We start from the raw sequence: 16,721 nt of genomic DNA, 5'->3' as shown, positions 1-16,721 counted from the left end.
TTGTCCTGTGCCGTCATCCACCGCCGTATGCGATCTCACCATCTGGCGGCCTCGTCCGCACTCGAACCTTCGGGGAGAGAAGGAGAGAGAGAGAGAGAGAGAGAGAGAGAGAGAGAGAGAGAGATTAGCGTAATGGTGGCATTGTGCTAAAGGTCGAAATACCGCTATGTTGATGAAGAACGGGCATGTAGTCTGTATCTTAGCCGTCCTCCTCGCACGGGCGGAAGAGCGTCCTTTTATAATCTTCCGGTGTCGCCTGAGTGGTGGAATTTTCCCGACGGACTCCCCAATCGCTGGCCGGTGTAGCGTCGACAGTCCACTTTCAGTTCAACTACAACTTTCAAACAGATGGCCTCAGATTATCTTCAAACACTCTTTGATATGATGCAGAATTCATAGTTGAATCAATGAATGCAAGCTGTCCAGTCCATAAGGCAGCAAACAACCCCAAACTATAACATTTCCACAACTATGCTTCACAGTTGGTATGAGGTCTTTTCCTGAAAAGCTGTTTTTGGGCTGCACCAAACATGTCTGCTTTTACTGTGACCAAACAACTCTATCTTTGATTTGTCTGTCCAGAACACATTCCAAAAGACCTGGTCTTTGCTATATGCTCACTTGCAAACTGTAGTCTTGCAAAGGCTTTTTCATGGCACGCCTCCCATGCAGGTCAAATTTGTGTAGTCTCTTGTTGATTGTAGAAGCATGCCCTTTAACACCAACAGTTGCAAGTCTTATTAGCAGATCTTATGATGATATTTTGGGGTTCTTGGAGACTTCTTTTTGCACCAGACAAGAATTTGCTGGGATGGCCAGTCCTAGACAAATTGGCAGTTATTTGAAATCTGCACCACTTTCCTTACAGTGGAATGTTGTATTTAAAATAATTTGAAGATCTTTTTAAATCATTTGCCAGACATAGGCATCCACAACCTTTCTCTGAAGGCCTTGCAAAACTCTTTAGATCTTGGCATGATGACACCACACGCCTCAATAGCAAAGGGAACACCAGACACTAGATATGAGAGGGGTATAAATAAGACTGGTTCCACCTGCACTACCTAAGCAGATTCTAATCACTGGCACCCAATCTTGAACACCTGGTTCTAATTTTATGGATTTGAAGGTGTGATAAATGTAGGGGTTCTCTTACTTTTCCATGTGGGTGATGTTGTGGATAAAAATGACATGAAATAAACACGAGGGAGACTGAGTATGAGTAAAAATGTAATTTTATTGGTAATTCACAGGACGGGTGGGTGCGTAGTCTGGAGGAGAGTAAGAGGGGGAAGAAAATGGGGTGCGTCCTGGGGACATGGGGAAATCAGGGTGGGTGAAGTGAACGGACCACTGAGAGTCGGGCGGACTGGTGGGTGAGAAGAGGGACGAATGGTCGGGGCCCGGATCAGAGAAGACAACATCATCCTCGGATTGGAAGCTAGAGGGGGGTTCTGGTTCTGACTGTGTAGAGGCGTCAACACGCACGTTCGTGGGGCAGATTCTGTACCGAAGAAGAGGGGGGAACCCCGGGTCTCTATTCTTAGGGGGGGTGCTGCGAAGATAGTTAAGTAGCATCATGATATCAGCCGTGAGATGCACAAGCTGGTAATGAGTGTCCAGATCCAGATCCAGATCCAGGTCCAGTAACGGAGAGAGAGGGGACTGACGACGGGCACCGGCACCTAGACATACAGAAGCGGTTTTAGTCAGAGGTGGATAGAGTGGTGAAACACTTTAAAGATCTTTATGGGTTGTTAGTCAAAAAGTCGAAAGAAGTGTACGAGCTGAGGAGTGCTAAAAACACACACACACACACTCGTACAGTCAAGGGCGGGCAAGTAGACACAACATACGCACACACTCTCTCTTCCTCATACACACACATGAATAACTTTAATAATATCTTATAGTAATAGAGAAACTCTATAAAAAACAGAATAGTAGGATATGCAGGACAGTAGAACTGTAATGATATTAAGAAGTTGGAAGTACAGTAAACCGCTTTTCAAGTAGTATAAATATATATAAAATAAGAAATATAGCGCAAATATGAAAATAAATTATAAACGAGAAATACAGGAAAAATAGAAAAATATAACTTACTCATGATTCAGATGGTGAAGATTCTCGTCTCGCAAGGAAAGCCTTAATTTTTAGAGAACCATGAAGAGAGCCAGTTATAAGGGTGGCTGGGTCAAACTGCCCCCCCCCCCCCCCCCCCCCCCCTCGAGATAACGATAAGACCAAGGTCCCTCCCGGTTGTTTAGTCGTCTTGTCTACGTCATTTTATTTCCCTAGGTAATTGAGAATCCTGGTTTCTGACCACCTAGGTAATTGAGAATCCTGGTTTCTGACCACCTAAGGTAAATGAGAATCCTGGTTTCTGATTCTCTATGTAATTCAAAACGCTGGGTTTTTATTTTCTGGGTTATTAGAAATGCCTGGGTTCTGATTCTATGTGTAAGTGAAATAGGCCTTTTCTGGAAACATATGGGTTATCTAGTGTGTAAATACAGTATAAATACTGGCGCTTAAGCTCAGGGTATTGAGATCACTTCTGAGAATTCTCATCGGTGTGGATCTCGTGTGGTGGAATGGAACAATAAAGCTGGACCCTTGCTTCTTCTCACTCACGGCTGGTGTATTTTTTCTATCTCCAACTGGGCTCAGAGGTAGATGTGAGTATTGGCTTCTAAGTTGAGTTTTAAATGTTTTTGGGTAATAGGCTAAATTTGAGCCAACAGTGATCTGTTCTTTGTTCATTTAAATTGTGAAATTTACTACAAAATGTCAATTGTAAGTGTCATTTGATAGAGTTTATCACCTTTATTAATAGGCATTGTTTCAAAGAGGATTGAATTTGTGCTTGTCCAAATATGTCAGAAAAACACAATAATTCCATGGGGTGTATTTATTTTTCCACACGACTATACAGTGTGTATATATATCCACATTGCTAATCCACAATGAGCACAACATAAGGTTATAAGTTGTGGTTGCAGTGCAGTGGCAGGTCATGTGACACAAACTGACATATAGCGGGTTTTATTTAAATCTAAATTATTATTAAATAAAATCCAAAATGAATTGAAATACCCTGTGCATGCAAAGTGGTCTACTGACTTGACTGTACCTACAGGCAGCATAAAAAATGCATTTTTTTCCCCATTTCAACAATTTAACCACTTCATTTTCATGAAATATGACCATTACTACAATAAAGGCTGAGTTAGACAGCCAGTATTGTACTCAAGTTGTAGACTTAAGACATGGCTGTAGGGTTTCCATTCTATAGACAGAAAGGTGGGCTATGTCTGAACATTGTACACTTACTATCATTAGCCATTCAGTGATTCAATGTTTTAACAACTTATCGATTGCCTATACCTGATAAAAATGTTTATTCATTATTCACACTCATTATTCTTTCTCTCTCTCTCTCTCTCTCTCTCTCTCTCTCTCTCGCTCTCTCTCTCTCTCTCTCTCTCTCTATATATATATATATATATATATATATATATATATATATACAACGCATAAACACACACGCACACACACACACACACACACACACACACACACACACAGCATTAGCTAAACCAAATGCCACAAATGTTCTCAGCGGTTATCAGGAGAGTGTGTGAGGGTGAGACAGAATTCATGCAGCTTTGAGAAAGATTATTTGAGGGAATAGGATTACAGTTTAGTCTGACACTTTAGTGCTTATTATGTCAGGTCAGAGAGCCGTTTCTTGCTAATGGGAGTTAAAAGCATATACTTCAGTTTGAACTGCCAGCTGTAGAAAAAAATCACTTAATCACATATAACTCTACTAGCTCCAATAGCTGAAGTTTAATACTGTACCTCCTTCTATCCAGGATACTGACCAGTATAAACCACTTATTGAAGATGAATTAATGAATGATGATAGTATAACTTTAATTTTCTCTGTCTTAGAAATAAATTATTTATAGATATACTGATGACATTTTACATTTCTTAGGTTTGGAATCATCAGAGCTAGGAGCAAGACATCACACTGACATTGGGAGTTAAGAATCTCTTTGACCATGTAAGCATTATTAAGAATTTTTTTTTTTCAGACATTAACTTGTCTTGTTTTATTCCCAGATAGTTTCTACTTTCTAGAAATATATGCTTGAAATAAAATAGGACAAATATAAGATGGAATTTAATTTAAGCTGGAAATGAATAAAATGTCTAAAAACATCTTTAATAATGTTGTATTTCAGATCATAATAAAATTTTGCTCAATTTAGATGTAGCAATTCACTTGCTATAATACGATTTGCTGTGATCAAGAGTTGGGTAAATTACTGAGGAAATGTAATCTGGTACTCAGTACAAATGACAATAAAAGATATAATGCAGATTTAATATAATGCGGTCATATTAATTGAATTAATTACATTTTCTTATAAATTGTCGTTTTAATCAGTGGAGCATATATATTAGTTATATATATAATATAGTTTATTTAATATAATATATTAAATATACACATTATATATATATATATATATATATATATATATATATATATATATATATATATATATATATATATATATATATGTATAAAATAAACTTACAGTGGAGGAAATAAGTGTTGAACATGTCAAAAAAATTTCAGTAAATATATTTCCAATGAGGCTATTGTTACAAATTGGGAGGTGAGGCAGAAGCAGGTGCAGATCAACGTCTTTATTTCCAAACAGCAGTCAAACACAGGAAACGCGGTTAACACTGGATAAGATCAACGAGGTTAAACATAGAACGAAAGTTGAGGCATGGAACGAGAGCAGGACATGAAAATAAGACCGCTCAGCATGCGTAACGCATTCACCATTACATTCAGTGGTTCAAATAATACTATGCGAAGTGCACAGCAACACGAGGCGTTTAAATTACCAACATAATCACGCTTGAGTACAGACAGCTGGAACCAATAATGAGACACCCTCGAACATAAACCAATACCGGAACAGGAAGAGAACAAAACCAAAACTAAGGCACGTGTCCGTATGCCACAGTTCAGTCTCGTGCACGCACGCTCGCTACAGCCGCTCGTGCATGTTGACGCCGCAGTGCCATCTGCTGGCGGGAGCATAACAGCTATTCACATGAATTTTTCACCAGACTTTGGTATTAGCTCAAGAAGTCCACACACATAAAGAAATCCAAACATTAAAATCCATGAATGAAGTTATGTGTAATAAAGCATAATGACACAGGAAAAAAGTATTGAACACGCTAACTGAAATTTATTTAATACTTAGTGGAGAAGCCTTTGTTTGTAATGACAGCTTCAAGATGCTTCCTGTATGAAGAAATTAATTGGCCGCAATATTCAGGTGTGATTTTGGCCCATTCTTCTAAACATATTGTCTTTAAATCTTGTTCAATTGGATTCAAGTCAGGTGACTGACTGGGCCATTTTAACACCTTGATTTTTTTTCTCTGAAACCAATTGGGAGTTTCCTTTGCTGTATGCTTTGGATTGTTGTCCTGCTGGAAGGTCCAACCACGTCTCACCTTCATCATCCTGGTGGATGGCAGCAGATTCTTCTCAAGAATGTTCTAGTAAAGTGCTCCATTCATCATTCCTTCAAATATATGAAGTCTGCCGGTACCATGTGATGAAAAACAGCCCCACACCATGATGTTTCCCCCTCCAAACTTCACTGCTGGTATAGTGTTTTTAGGGTGATGTGCAGTGCCATTTCTTCTCCAAACATGGTGTGTTGTATGACAGCCAAAAAGGAAAATTTTTGCTCTCGTCTGACCAGACTACGCTCTCCCAGTATTTCATAGGCATGTCCAAAGTTGTAGCAAACTTTAAATGAGCTTTGACATGCCTCTTCTTTAGTAATTGAATCTTGCAGGATGAGCATGCATAGAGGCCATGGCGGTGGAGTGCATTGCCTATTGTTTTCTCTGTGATGATTGTATCTGTTGCCTCCAAGTGTTTCTGGAACTCTTTCTGACTGGTCTTTGGCTCTTGGGCTATTCTTCTGATTACTTGGTCAGAAATCTTGCAAGGAGCTCCTGTGAATGTCCGGTTGATGAAGGAGCGATGTTGCTTCCACTTGCAGATAATGGCCAAAATGGTGTTTACTGGAAGATTCAGAAGTTTTGAAATATATCTGTATCCAATTCCATCAATATGTTTCACAACAATAAGGTTGCAAAGGTCTTGGAAGAGCTCTGTGCTTTTACCCATCATGAAATGTTTCTTTTGTGACATCTTGGTAATGAAAAGCCTTTTTACAGACCATCAATTTACTGACCCAGCTGATATTAATTTGCACAGATAGGAGTTATAATTATTTTATAACTACTTATGGATTTCAGCTGATTCCTTGAATTGGAGAACTGCTTTTTCTTAACGTGGTCAATACTTTTTTCCTCTGTCATTCCATTTTATTACACACAACTTTATTTATGGACTTTAATGTTGTGAATTCTTTATATTTGCGGATTTCTTGAGTTAATTCTGATGTCTGATGAAAATTTCATGTGAATAGCCTCATTGGAAATATATTTACTGAAAAAAATGTTGACGCGTTCAATACTTATTTCCCCAATGCATATGATATGGTTTAAATGCTCTTAACTATGTACTGCACATTGGTTTTGGTTTAGATTTTTGGTCTCTTGTCTTCCACGTAGTTTAAAATAGAGGGTGTCCCAAAAGACTTCATACATAGAAATGAACACTTTTTAGCAAAATGTCTTCCAAAATTGTTCATACTTAGTTTATATATTTATAAATATATCGAGCCATTGCCCGATAGTTTAAAAACATCTGATGATCAGGGCCGATTATATCCTGTCAATCAAAACACATCAATTTCGTGCAGTGTGTAAAGATGATGTTTCTTGGGTGGAATGATGACAAAATTTCAGTTTGTAATCTCTGTAAGCACTGCACTGCTAAATTTGAATAGTGTTGAGTCTAATTTATTTATTTATTTGCCACGCTGCTCAAGCTGTTCGTGCTGAATTAAAGCGCCAGTACACCGTTGAAAGATTTAAATGAAGATGAGCTGACAAAAGTATATAGCACAGAAAAATATATTTGTAGAGAAGTGTATTTCATATCTAGTTAATATATAAAAAAGTTTATATTATATATTACCAGTTTGATGTCAATGATGAAGGAGAAATGCTTTTGTTTGTGGTGAGTGAATGTGAGACTAACAGGAGGTTTTTTTTTAGAATGTTAATGAATGTTAATGTCAGTGTTAATTGAATTAATAACATTCAATAAGTTAAGAAATCTTACTTTAATCTTCAGAATTTAGTTAATGTGTTAATGTTAATTTGAGTAATGTGTTTTCTGTTTATGAGACCAGTTACTGTGAAACAACTTGTTGAAATGGAGAGAATAAAGTTTTTATTTGCATTTCTTTCAGACTTGTGGAATTAATTATTAATTTAAAAGAAGGCATAAAAGGCAGAACTATCGGTATTGGTTATCTGTATCGGCCGACATCACTCTGAATAACCGGTTATCGGTGTATCTCTAATATACACACACACACACACACACACACACACACATACATACATAATATATATATATATATATATATATATATATATATATATATATATATATATATATATATAGTGAGGGGAAAAAAGTATTTGATCCCCTGCTGATTTTGTACATTTGCCCACTGACAAAGAAATGATCAGTCTATAATTTTAATGGTAGATTTATTTGAACAGTGAGAGACAGAATAACAACTAGAAAATCCAGAAAAATGCATGTCAAAAATGTTATAAATTGATTTGCATTTTAATGAGGGAAATAAGTATTTGACCCCCTTGCAAAACATGACTTGGTACTTGGTGGCAAAACCCTTGTTGGCAATCACAGAGGTCAGACGTTTCTTGTAGTTGGCCACCAGGTTTGCACACATCTCAGGAGGGATTTTGTCCCACTCCTCTTTGCAGATCTTCTCCAAGTCATTAAGGTTTCGAGGCTGACGTTTGGCAACTTGAACCTTCAGCTCCCTCCACAGATTTTCTATGGGATTAAGGTCTGGAGACTGGCTAGGCCACTCCAGGACCTTAATGTGCTTCTTCTTGAGCCACTCCTTTGTTGCCTTGGCCGTGTGTTTTGGGTCATTGTCATGCTGGAATACCCATCCACGACCCATTTTCAATGCCCTGGCTGAAGGAAGGAGGTTCTCACCCAAGATTTGACGGTACATGGCCCCGTCCATTGTCCCTTTGATGCGGTGAAGTTGTCCTGTCCCCTTAGCAGAAAAACACCCCCAAAGCATAATGTTTCCACCTCCATGTTTGACGGTGGGGATGGTGTTCTTGGGGTCATAGGCAGCATTCCTCCTCCTCCAAACACGGCGAGTTGAGTTGATGCCAATGAGCTCCATTTTGGACTCATCTGACCACAACACTTTCACCCAGTTGTCCTCTGAATCATTCAGATGTTCATTGGCAAACTTCAGCAGGCATGTATATGTGCTTTCTTGAGCAGGGGGACCTTGCGGGCGTTGCAGGATTTCAGTCCTTCACGGCATAGTGTGTTACCAATTGTTTTCTTGGTGACTATGGTCCCAGCTGTCTTGAGATCATTGACAAGATCCTCCCGTGTAGTTCTGGGCTGATTCCTCACTGTTCTCATGATTATTGCAACTCCACGAGGTGAGATCTTGCATGGAGCCCCAGGCCGAGGGAGATTGACAGTTCTTTTGTGTTTCTTCGATTTGCGAATAATCGCATCAACTGTTGTCACCTTCTCACCAAGCTGCTTGGCAATGGTCTTGTAGCCCAGTCCAGACTTGTGAAGGTCTACAATCTTGTCCCTGACATCCTTGGAGAGCTCTTTGGTCTTGGCCATGGTGGAGAGTTTGGAATCTGATTGATTGATTGCTTCTGTGGACAGGTGTCTTTTATACAGGTAACAAACTGAGATTAGGAGCACTCCCTTTAAGAGTGTGCTCCTAATCTCAGCTCGTTACCTGTATAAAAGACACCTGGGAGCCAGAAATCTTTCTGATTGAGAGGGGGTCAAATACTTATTTCCCTCATTAAAATGCAAATCAATTTATAACATTTTCGACATGCGTTTTTCTGGATTTTCTTGTTGTTATTCTGTCTCTCACTGTTCAAATAAACCTACCATTAAAATTATAGACTGATCATTTCTTTGTCAGTGGGCAAACGTACAAAATCAGCAGGGGATCAAATACTTCTTTCCCTCACTGTATGTATATATATATATATATATATATATATATATATATATATATATATATATATACACAGTTGTGCCCAAAAGTTTGCATACCCCATGCAGAATCAGATAAATCTTAATACTTAGCAATATAAGAGGGATCATAAAAATTCCACATTTTTTATTTAGTACTGTCCTGAATAAGCTATTTCACTAAACGGTTTACATATAGTCCACAAGACAATAGCTGAATTTATAAAAATTGCCCCGTTCAAAGGTTTACACACCTCTTGATTCTTAATACTGTGTCGTTATCTGGATGATCCATGACTGTTTTGATGTTTTGTGATAGTTGTTCACAAGTCCCTTATTTGTCCTGAGCAGTCCTGTACTGTCCCCTGTTCTTCAGAAAAATCCTCCAGGTCCTACACATTCTTTGCTTTTCCAGCATATTCTGCATATTTGACCCCTTTCCAACAGTGGCTATATGATGTTAAGATCCATCTTTTCACACTGAGGACAACTGAGGGACTCGTACACAACTATTACATAAGGTGCAAATATTCACTAGGGGGTATAAATTGCCAGGGGGTGTAAACTTTTGAACAGAATGATCAGTGTAAATTGTTAGTATTTTGTCTTCTGGGAGACATCTAACTATGTTATTTCACATCTGAAAGGCAGTACTAAATGAAAAAAAAAAAAAAAAGATCTTTCAACAAATTACTAACAATTTACACTGATCATCCTGTTCAAAAGTTTACACCCCCTGGCTAAAAAATTATATATATATATATATATATATATATATATATATATATATATATATATATATATATATATATATATATATATATATATATATATATATATATATATATATATATATATATATATATATATATATATTCAGATAGCCTTTAAGAATGTCTTTGACATAGGAAGAACTTACTGAAAGCATTCTCATGACTGGATTGGGAAGCTGTCATAAGGTTGCTAAAGAGTAACAGGAAACATGTTAAGCACATCACACACAACAATGTTCCCCAACTTATTAACATTTAGATCTTCAAACGAAATACAACATAAAACAAAGGCAACCTGAGTAAACACACAATACAATTTTTATTTATTTATTTATTTATTGAAGCAAAAGAAGTTATCCAACACCTATGAACAATGTGAAAAACATATTGCCCCCTTAGCAGCAATAACTGCAACCAAATACTTCGGATAACTGGAGATCAGTCATTCACTAACTTCTAGGACTAGGATTTACTTCTATGTTTTGGATCATGTCTAATCCAGTTGCATTCAAGTTTCAATTCATGGACTGAAGACTGGACATTTAGGATTTTTTGGTACAGAGCAGAATTCATGTTTCCATCAATTATTGCAACTTGCCCAGGCCCTGAAGCAGCAAAGCATCCCCAAACCATCACACTCCCACCACCATGCTTGACCGTAGGTATGATGTTCTTTTTCTTTACTTCTGTGTTTGGTTACATCAGATTTAAAGGGACCCCTGTGTTACAAACAGTTCCAGTTTCGACTCATCAGTCCATAAAACATTCTCAGAAAAGGTTTGAGGATCATCAAAATGTATTTTGGCAAAATTCACATGAGGCTTAATGTTCTTCTGGGTTAGCATTGGTTTCACCTTGCTACTCTTCCATGGATGCCATTTTTGCCCATTGTCTTTCTGATAGTGGAGTCATGAACAGTTACCATTATCGATGAGGGTCCTGTAGGTCCTTCGATGTTGTCCTTGGCTCTTTTGTGATTTGATGGATGAGTAGTTGCTGTGCTCTTGGAGGGATTTTGGAAGTTTGAGACTTGCAAGGATTGTGTCTAGACATCCTGTTTATACACCTGTTAGGAGGTATACACCTTTCATATAGGTGCACATTTAGGTACACAATTACTGACTGTAACAGACTGGAACTGTGCTGTCATGTGGTTTGTCAGTCTCCTCTACTAAAGCCTCACCTGCCCTGTCATTGAATAAATTACATGCACATCAAATTCCATTTAAGGTCTATATTCGGGTTGCAGACATATTCCAAATACGTTTATATGTGTACAGGCATCGGAATTTTCCTGTGTACATCTGTTAGCACCCATAATTCCTTGCGGACTATGCATGCACCTATATCTCCTTTCAGTTATTTTCTGAACAAGTTGTTTACATGCAACAAATTTCCAATTAAAACAGATATATTCCAGGGGTGGGAATCAGAATTTGGGGAATCAGAATATTGTCTTAATCTGAATTGGCCAATCGGATTGTGGAGACTACATCAATCAGTAATAATTTGAATATTGCCAAATGAACTTAGTAAATAGTATCAAGTCTAGACTGTGCTGGGAATAGTTCACTAGTGGTTGACCACTGGTGGATGGTGAAGAGGACAGTTGACAAATTGTTCATTGCAACAGCTGGTCGAGTGCAGTGGGTAAGGTTGCTGTCCACAGCGCTAGGGTTTTTGGTTCGCATGTTCTCCATGTGGATTTCTTGTCCACTCAAAGGCAGGTAAGTGGATTGCCCTGTAATGGACTGGTGTGTTCCTGAGATCCACCACAGCCCTGAGCAGAAACTGTTACTGAAGATGAATGAAAGAATAAACAGATTACTAGTCATAAGTGCATACCTCCAAAGCACATATTTTAGGTGTATGTTATGAACAATTCAATTCAATTCAGTTTTATTTGTATAGCACTTTTAACAATTGACATTTTCCCATAGCAACTTTAAAGAAAGATATAAATTCAGGATATAGATTTTAAATGTATGAACTTATCCCTAATGAGCAAGCCAGAGGTGACAGTGGCAAGGAAAATCTCCCTGAGACACTATAAGGAAGAAACCTTGAGAGGAACCAGACTCAAAAGGAAACTCATCCTCATCCTGGTGAGACCGCATAGTGCAATTATAAATAAATAATCCCTTCTATAAATGTGCTAATACTATATGGTGAAATAGTGCAATTGTCTAACCAGGAAAAATTTATTACAGTTTTTACATGAAGTCTGTTTTGTTGAACTTCACTGTTTTGAGAGCAAAACTGTTTGCGGCAATTGTAGTCCAGGCCTTCACAGCATAACTGTTCATATGAACAGAGGTCCAAACTTCATCCAAACAAGGTCCAAACAGCATCCAAACATCCCAGTTCACCACAACACTCTAGATCTGCTCCTTTACCTAAGAAAATAACTATTCCCAAAAAGTTTGACTAAACAAATAAGTTTTTAGCTTGGACTTAAACACTGAGACTGTGTCTGAGTCCCGAACACTAATTGGAAGGCTGTTCCATAACTGTGGGGCTTTGTAAGAGAAAGCTCTCCCCGCTGCTGTAGCCTCACTATTCGAAGTACCAACAAATAGACTGCACCTTTTGATCGAAGTAGGCTTGGCCAGATTATAAAAGACCAAAAGTTCGCTTAGGTACTGTGGCATGAGACCATCTAGTGCTTTACAGGTCAACAGTAGTATTTTATAATCAATGCTAAATTTTAGTGGGAACCAATGCATTGTGGTTAAGATAGGGGCATATGATCGTATCTTCTGGTCTAGTAAGGAGTCTTGCAGCTGCATTCTGGACTAACTGGAGCTTGTTTATGCACCTACTGGAACATCCAGACAGTAAGGCATTACAATAATCCAACCTTGAGGTGACAAAAGCATGAACTATTTTTTTCTGCATTTTGTAGTTTCTTATCTTAGCAATATTTCTGAAAAAGAAGGCTATCCTAGTAATATTATCTACATGAGCATTAAATGAAAGACTCAATAATCACACCAAGATCTTTTACAGTTGCTCATGGTGAAACAGGCAGGCCAGCAAGAGTTACTATGTGATCAGAAAGCTTACTTCAAGCTGCACGTGGTCCGAGTAGAAATACTTCTGTCTTGTCAGAATTAAGTAAAAGGAAGTTAATAAGCGTCCACAAGCAACCTGATGACTATAGATAATGAAATCGAGAGATGAAGGAAGCCAGTGAAGGAAGTCTGGACACGCCAAGATCAGGACTTGCAAGAGGAACCAAATCGTCACTGTTTAATACTTTATCATAACTAGTCTCGATTCTCTTGTATCCTTACCTCATTTCAATATTAAACGGACACGTGTAGTAATAAAAAAAAATGTTTTGTAAACAACAACACACACACACAGACAGACAGAAGGCTGCCTGTTGTACTCAGAGAGCAACTCCCACATCCGCGTTGCTCAGTGACGTAACGCCAGCCTAAAACAGGAAGCGCTAATCTCAAGGGGTTTATCTCCGCTCGTCCACAGGTATTTATTCTCAGTTTTTGGTTTGTAACTTTGTTATATGGTTCGTGGTGTGTCTATTAATCGCTGCAGCGACACACAGCTGTCTCCCCTGCATGTGTCACAAACCCTTTCAGGGGTGTTGTTATTGTCATGCTAAGCTAGTTAGCTAGCCGCGGACAGTGTGTCAGAATGCAGGTGATATGGATGATGACACGTCTCTGAACGCTCTTAGTGTCTTCTCGATGCTGTATGTGTTTGAACTCATTGTTTTCACAGTTTATTATTCCTTTTTCGTTATTTACGTTTTACCTTTTAGCGTCCCAAGAGATCGGGCTTCAGACGTGGTGTGTGGACTTTCGGCGAAACCTAAAAAAACAAAAAACCCAACCTCCCCAACTCCCCAGCGAGTCAGAAGATCTGCGCTGTGTTAGCAGAAGAATGCCTGCCGGTAAGCACAGGAGCGATTTATGGAATATTTAATGTTTACACAAGTCAGAAATAAAGCATGATCACAATTCTATCCCGTACACACTGATGTGCAGAATTACAGTGCCCTCCACTAATATTGGCACCCTTGGTAAATATGAGCAAAGAAGGCAGTGAAAATTTGTCTTTATTGTTTTACCTTTTGATGTTTTGTTAAAAAAAATCACAAAAATACTCTGCTCTCATGGATATCAAACAATGGCAAACACACCACAGGTTTATAAAAAAACAAATCTTTGTTAAATATAGGTGTGCAACAATTATTGGCACCCATATGAATTCATATGAGAAAAATATATTTGAATTGATATTTAAATATTTTGGTACACCTGGGTGACTAGGAACAGGAAATTGTACAACTAAGACTTATAAATATGAGGTAAGACATAGGCAAAACCCCCTTAGTTATTCATCACAATGGGTAAGACCAAGGTGTATAGCTTTGATGTGTGGCAAAAGGATGTTGAGCTTCACAAAATGGGAAGTGGCTATAAGAAAATACCAAAGCATTGAAAATGCCCATTTCCACCATCAGGGCAATAATTAAGAAGTTCCAGTCAACTGGAAATGTTACGAATCAACCTGGAATTGGACGTATGTCTATATTGTCTCAGTGCACTGTGAAGGGGATGGTTCGAGTGGCCAAAAAATGTTTAAGGATCACAGCTAGAGAATTGCAGAAGTTAGTTCTGTTTTGGGATCAGAAAGTCTCCAAAACTACAATCTGAAGTCTTCAGTTTGCTAGACACTACTGGAACTACAAATGGGATCGGGTTCTATGGTCAGATGAAACCAAAATGGAGTTTTTGTCAATAAACACCAGAGGTTGGTTTGGCACACACAAAGAGAACCTGGACATTTTGTTAGGATAAATGGTATCATTGACAAATATCAACAGATAGTAAATGAAAACCTGACTGCCTCTGCCAGAAAGCTTAAAACGGGCAGTGGTTGGTTCCAGCAGGACAATGATCCAAAACACATCAATATCAACACAAAAATGGTTTACTGACCACAAAATCAAGGTCCTGCCATGGTCATTCCAGTCCCCTGACTTGAAACCCATAGAAAACCTGTGGGGTGAACTGAAGAGGAGAGTCCACCAGTATGGACCTCGAAATTTGAAGGATCTGGAGAGATTCTCTATTGAGGAATGGTTTCAGATCCCTTGCAATGTATTCTGTAACCTCATCAGGCATTATAGGAGAAGACTCATAGGTGTTATCTTGGCAAAGGGTTTGGTATATTGACTAAAAGGGTGCCAATAATTGTTGCACACCTATATTTAACAAATATTTTTGACAAACCTGTGTTTTGTTTGCAATTGTTTGATATCAATGAGAGCAGAGTATTTTTGTGAATTTTTCAAACAAAAGATCAAAAGCTTAAATAATAAAGACAATTTTGCACAGCCTTCTTTGCTCATATTTGGCCACTAAACATTTTTTTTTTTTTTTTTTTTTTTTTTTTTTTTTTTTAAATAAAACACACACACACAGAGGCCCACTTATTAAGGAAAGTGTGAAAATGCCTGAAGGTTACTCTGGAAATAATAGTCACTAGTTGATCCAGAACTTTCAGATAGCTCCAGAAAATCTGTATTTGCTTTGTAAGCTTGGGGCTTTTTTTCTTGATAATACACATGTAACATTTAAGAGCATTTATTCATGTCTGAATTACATGTTCATGGTCATCACAGTGACTTGCTCAGTTTTTCTACATCAGTGCTTTTTCCATTTGTATGAACATGGATTTCTGTTCAACAGTTGACCAATGTATAATATACTAATATTATATACATTCAAACAGTTGAAGGAGCTCACATACACTGTATGATCAAAAGTGTGTAGACAACTGACCATCACACCCATATGTGGTTCATGCCCAAACTGTTACCACAAAGTTGGAAGCACACAATTGTCTAGAACAGGGCTGGGCAGTCTTATCCGGAAAGGGCCGGTGTGGGTGCAGGTTTTCATTCCAACCGAGCAGGAGGCACATCTGATTCCACCTGTTTAATCAGTTGATCCTGGCTTTCAATAGATTCAGGTGTGGCTTCTGCTTGGTTGGAATGAAAATCTGCAATCCCACCGGCCCTTTCCGGATAAGATTGTCCACCCCTGGTCTAGAATGTCTTTGTATGCTGTAGCATTACAATTTCCCGTCACTGGAACTGTGCTTCACGGTCCACACGACAGCTTTCAAATTACCAATTTTTCATGCAACTTGTGATCTGTTTCATACTAAACTACCAGTGTGAAAGCCCTCTGAGAAATAAAATATAGACCTCCTGATGGAGCCATATGCAGTATTTCCTATTCTAGGTTTTATTAAATAGCACTTGAATGCATTGTTTACTGAAGAAACAGTTTGACCAAAAGTATTTTTACAAAAGTTCCATTATTCATCTTTATTCATTTTACCTCAGTGGGGTTCAGTATGCAATGTTTTAGAATTCTGACATGACCTTTTTAGGTCTATACTATTTTCTGACCATCCTTTTTAGGGATGCATCAATTTGATACTGATTAACTGTATTAGGTCCAATACTAGACTGAAATGCTGGATCAGTTTTGCATCTTGCACATGAACGTATCTTAAAGGGCGGTGCCTTCACGCCTGTGATCCTTTGCATTACTTAGCAGCAGAAGCTTGCAGAGAGGTGGCTTGGTTACTAAGAGCGAGTAGTCTGTAGTGCTTTTCCATCATTCTACCTGATACTGAGT

The 16,721-nt window shown here is 38.3% G+C and overlaps 1 protein-coding gene and 1 long non-coding RNA gene across 8 annotated transcripts in view; one reads left to right on the top strand and one right to left on the bottom strand.

Annotated features, from left to right (window-relative positions):
• Positions 1-10,338: 10,338 nt before the first annotated feature.
• Positions 10,339-13,458, bottom strand: LOC124629291 (uncharacterized). Its single transcript, XR_006984246.1, has 2 exons — positions 13,335-13,458; positions 10,339-11,835 (listed from the first exon to the last, which is right to left on the bottom strand). It is a non-coding gene; the product is annotated as an uncharacterized LOC124629291 (long non-coding RNA).
• efr3a (EFR3 homolog A (S. cerevisiae)) overlaps positions 13,441-16,721 on the top strand; it is a 77,592-nt gene continuing 74,311 nt past the window's right edge. For 5 of the 7 annotated variants that reach the window (XM_017495780.3, XM_017495779.3, XM_017495777.3 and 2 more), the window contains exons 1-2: positions 13,441-13,530; positions 13,826-13,957. Coding sequence is in view for 4 of the 7 variants with exons in the window: in XM_017495779.3 (XP_017351268.1) it covers positions 13,948-13,957 (10 nt within the window). In the remaining 3 variants the exon portion in view is untranslated. Of the gene's footprint in view, positions 13,531-13,621; positions 13,757-13,825; positions 13,958-16,721 lie in introns of those variants that run through there. The other 2 variants (XM_053688657.1, XM_053688656.1) reach the window with 2 other exon arrangements.

This window comes from Ictalurus punctatus, chromosome 20 (assembly GCF_001660625.3).
Source record: "Ictalurus punctatus breed USDA103 chromosome 20, Coco_2.0, whole genome shotgun sequence".
Classification (NCBI taxonomy): domain Eukaryota; kingdom Metazoa; phylum Chordata; class Actinopteri; order Siluriformes; family Ictaluridae; genus Ictalurus; species Ictalurus punctatus.
The sequence above is the reverse complement of the archived record's forward strand: the minus strand, read 5'-3'. Positions and strand labels throughout refer to the sequence as shown.